At 31.0% G+C, this 4,054-nt stretch overlaps 1 protein-coding gene across 3 annotated transcripts; it reads right to left on the bottom strand.

The window, feature by feature from the left end:
* Window positions 1-504: 504 nt before the first annotated feature.
* Window positions 505-4,027, bottom strand: LOC111616905 (disintegrin and metalloproteinase domain-containing protein 10-like). 3 transcript variants are annotated; one of them, XM_023358266.1, is made up of 7 exons: window positions 3,797-4,027; window positions 3,460-3,699; window positions 3,179-3,327; window positions 2,077-2,432; window positions 1,702-2,025; window positions 992-1,556; window positions 505-762 (listed from the first exon to the last, which is right to left on the bottom strand). In XM_023358266.1, the coding sequence occupies exons 1-7, from the start codon at window positions 3,929-3,931 to the stop codon at window positions 594-596; spliced, it is 1,938 nt and encodes a 645-aa protein (XP_023214034.1). In that variant the 5' UTR covers window positions 3,932-4,027; the 3' UTR covers window positions 505-593. The 3 variants fall into 3 exon arrangements, with proteins under 3 accessions (XP_023214034.1, XP_023214032.1, XP_023214033.1); XM_023358264.1 differs by having other exon boundaries at window positions 3,179-3,699; XM_023358265.1 differs by having other exon boundaries at window positions 1,702-2,007; window positions 3,179-3,699; window positions 3,797-4,023.
* Between the last annotated feature and the right edge of the window lie 27 nt (window positions 4,028-4,054).

The raw sequence follows: 4,054 nt of genomic DNA, 5'->3' as shown, positions 1-4,054 counted from the left end.
GAAACTTTTATTATGATCATCCTGTTTATCAAATATGCTACCAATTACATTAGAAATATGATATTTGTTTATATGAATTATCATTTGCTAACTATCATTAGAACTATTAGCATTTAACACATTAATGAAACTAATAGCATTTTAAAATTCGACCTGTAACCGGAGGTATACAAGGTCAAAGTTCACAATGTTAAGTCTATGGTTTAGCAGAGCGAAATACCCGGTCCACGCGAACAGACATACTATTTTATTGTATTGATAAAAACATCAAGTAAGATTTTTTTAAACCAACTGCGGGATTTTGCCCAGAGGACCACTCATCATATAACATGCATGTTACAACATGGATTCCAAGCATAAGTTAAAAACAACTCATGTGACAGTCAATGTGTTAAACTCAACGTCACTTTTCGTGTATAAAACAAATTATGTAAATGATTCTTTCACAATTATTCTTATAATTAATTTTATTTTTAAAACAATATGAACAACAAGCGAATAATATTAATTTTAAAATTATTTTTTATTTATAAATTTCCATACATCTATTTGAAATAATGGCATTTAGATGTAAACCGTTCGTTTCTATACATTTAGTCTACATTTTTCAAAGGATAAATTTTTGTCAGATATTGGTAGATAAATACTATAAACAGGAGTAAAATAAGCAAAGGTAGAAACAAAAAGAATGGCCAAAATATTCTAAACCAATGTCTTCTGTATCTATCCCAGTGTGGTTTCTCAAGACTACACGTTCCATTACTGTAGAAATAATTAATGGAAATTAGAAAATAAATAAGACGAATTCGAAAAAATAATAAGGCTGGCTAAAATAATATGATTAATGGCAAGATTTTGAGCTTGGCACTTTCAAAAAGTATATCTTTTAACTAAATCCATGGTTAAAATATTGTAAGTTCTTAAATGTAAAGAAACCAACCTCAATATCTCAAATTATATGTATAAAATTAAATATAAAATAACATTTTACCTTAAGCATATTCCTTTATTATTATGACAGGAAGTTCCAGGAACTTTTACATATATTCTCCTATTTGGTTGGAAAAGTCCGAGTGATTGGGTAGTTCGACAGTTCCTCGAAGCGTCTAAACAGCAAATATGGCACTCATCATTCTTAGATGCACATTCGCAATGTTCTAAACCATTATCACTGCAAACGTTACTTGTGCAAACACCATGTCGACAAGTGCTAGAAGATCCTAAACAAGGGGTGCCATCCGCTAGAGGAATTCTAGGACAAACTGGCGACGTTCCATCGCAGGTTAAAATAGGTATTTGACAAGGAATATAAGAAAAGCATTTATGATTCTTTTCTTTTGAAATAATTTCACATTTTTCGTTACAGCAATCTCCTTCTCGAGGACTACAGAAAGTTGCCGTGTATTTTTTCAGAGTGCATTCTGCCTTGCTTCCTGGAGGATTACAGCATTTGTCCGTTTCCGCACAGGCATCCCGCCTTCCGCAATCGCATTCTTCTCCTAATTCGGTGATTCCGTTTCCACACACAGATTTTGATTTTTTTTTTAAACAATGTCCTGTAAAATATTTATTATTTTAGTTTTATATAGTGTGGCATCAGCATACTGGAGTTCAGTTATTCCTATTATATAAATCTTAATTTATAATATGTGAAATATGAGTAATGACGTTCAGAGAGACTATAAATGAAAATATACATACCTTGCTGACTATAAATAGTTTCATATAGTTCTTTCTTACTGCAAGGAGAGAAAATCCAATTGTTGCGGAAATATCCATCAGAAGCTACAGGATACATAATATAATTTCCAATTGCTCTATTTTTATCTCCGGGAGCACATACTGCATCTCCAGGTTTATCGTGAGGCGATCCAAAAGTATGTCCAATTTCATGTGCTAAAATTATACTGACTATCGACCTTGAAATGACCACTCCTCCATTAAGATTAGTGGCAATACCCACATCAGTATTCAAACTACCGAATGTAGAATGGTGACACAAACCTTCTGTATATTGCAAAGAATCTTTTGATGGTAAAAAATTCGAGTAAATAAAACATTTCAAATAATACTTACTTAAAAATGCTTTTCCTACAACTCCACCATCAAAATCCCTATGGCAAAAAGCTAATGCCATGCAAGAATCGTGTCTGTACTTTTTGGCAAACTCGGTCAAGTACTTGGTACTATCGGAAGTGATAAAATTAAGAGGATAATCGGGTCGATTCTTATCTTCAATAATTGTTATCTTCTCTACGTTAAATCCAATTCCTTCTGGTACCAGATCATTATCTAGATCCGTATTCCTGAAGACTTTATCAGATACTTTCACATGATAAAGCATTTCGGCAATAATCTGTGGCCGAGAACCTTTAAAGAATTCCACAAAAGTATGATCTGCCAATACTTCCACATCGCATGTTAACTGGTTTCTGTAAAAGAAATTCTATGTAACCTTGATTAAATTGATTATTTGACTGATTGATTTAATTTTACTGTATATTGTTAATTAATTTTAATTATGTAGCCTATAATGTTTCATTTGATATTGGCCAACATTCAGGAGCATTTTATATTATGAATTGAATATTAATTTCCAATTTTCCATAAACTACGGGTAATTAGATAATTTGCATGTTAATATGATTCCCACTTATAAAGATAGCTTACACGATTGCGATGAATGGCTACACATCTTGATGGAAAGCAATCATCCATTTTAGATAAGCTTAAATACGTTATTATAGTGGTAGTAGGAAGAAAAAAATATAAATTAAAGCATTACAATGGATTAAATAAGGTTAAATGTATTACTACTAGACCCAAAAACTTCATGGAATTTTTTATTTGTAAAAAAATTAACGAAAAGTTTATATTTTGAAATATTTGGCCCTCCATCTTTTGTTATATTTAACAAGAAATGAAAAAGCGACATGCTTCCTGCCAAATTGCTTAGTAATTATTTTGCCTTAATAGCTTGATAGATCCGGCAGTTTAGTTGTTATTTGAAATAAATATCGAGTTGGTTGTATTTATTGTATAAATTAAATGATCTAATTTGAAATCGTGTGGTTTATAGAATAATTATATCATTTCAAGAATGGTGTAATATAGTGTGAACTGTATCTATAACTGCAAATTCGATAATTTACTGAAACAAAGTGAAAATTCAACTTACTCTACAAACACAATATCTTCTACAATCTTTTTACCGTTGAAACCTTCAGAAAAATTCACTTTATCGACAGAAATTACATCATTCATCACTCTTTCCTCGCAAATTCTTCTTCCATTTACCATTCTACATCCAGGAGGAAGGACGTCTTTCTGTTTATAAATAATAACTTTATCCTTATATCTGTCTTGTATTAAATATAAAGATGCCATTTCTAAATAGTAAATGTCTTCCGTCAATTCTATTCGTCCAACGAACGAATTTTTATGAAAATATCCACTAACTGAAGATTGATTTTCTCCTCTTACAATTCCGGTGTAGATCGAAGAGCCCGGTATGTTTTTTAGCTTTAATTGAATGGTTTTAGCGCCATTAATGAAGACTTTGGTACTGGGAGAAAGTATAGAATGGTCTTCGTTAAGATGAAGATGAAATTTCTTTCCGTAAGCACGAAATCGCACGAAAGTGGAATCTTTTAGTCGAATTTCCTCGGCAATTGAAGGCTCGATTTTCGTGCTTATTACCTGAAAATTTTGAATTAAGTCTAAGTTCGGGTGTACGCAAAATACATTAGATATTTTTGACGTTAGAAATAAATAAATCAGCATAAGTACAACTGACATATTTGAAAAATTCTTTTAAATTCGAATAGAATTTCATTCTTTCACGAGCTTTCTTTTTAATTTTGGAATGCAGATTTTGAAAATTATAGGATATAATAAAAGAATTTTTTAAAGAAATACCTAATAAAAACATGAATTTATGAAGCAAAACCTATTTTATATCAAAATATATATGCATGTACGCCTTGTGTACTGTACATATACTTTTTAATAATTCTTTCCACCCTGTGACTAAAAGAGTACATGATGGGCTTGC

This window comes from Centruroides sculpturatus, unplaced genomic scaffold (assembly GCF_000671375.1).
Source record: "Centruroides sculpturatus isolate CEXI.00-Female unplaced genomic scaffold, Cexi_2.0 scaffold4275, whole genome shotgun sequence".
NCBI classification, from domain to species: Eukaryota; Metazoa; Arthropoda; class Arachnida; order Scorpiones; family Buthidae; genus Centruroides; species Centruroides sculpturatus.
This window is presented reverse-complemented; position numbering and strand designations above follow the sequence as displayed.

Excerpts from the sequence above, each read along its gene's own strand:
- LOC111616905 (XM_023358264.1), bottom strand. The coding sequence starts at position 3,931 with ATGTTTTTATTAGGTATTTCTTTAAAAAATTCTTTTATTATATCCTAT. Across the intron at positions 3,700-3,796 it reads TAAAAGAATTTTTCAAATAT|GTAATAAGCACGAAAATCGA; the intron begins GTCAGTTGTACT and ends CAAAATTTTCAG. Across the intron at positions 2,026-2,076 it reads TGTAGGAAAAGCATTTTTAA|ATTCTTTGCAATATACAGAA; the intron begins GTAAGTATTATT and ends TACCATCAAAAG.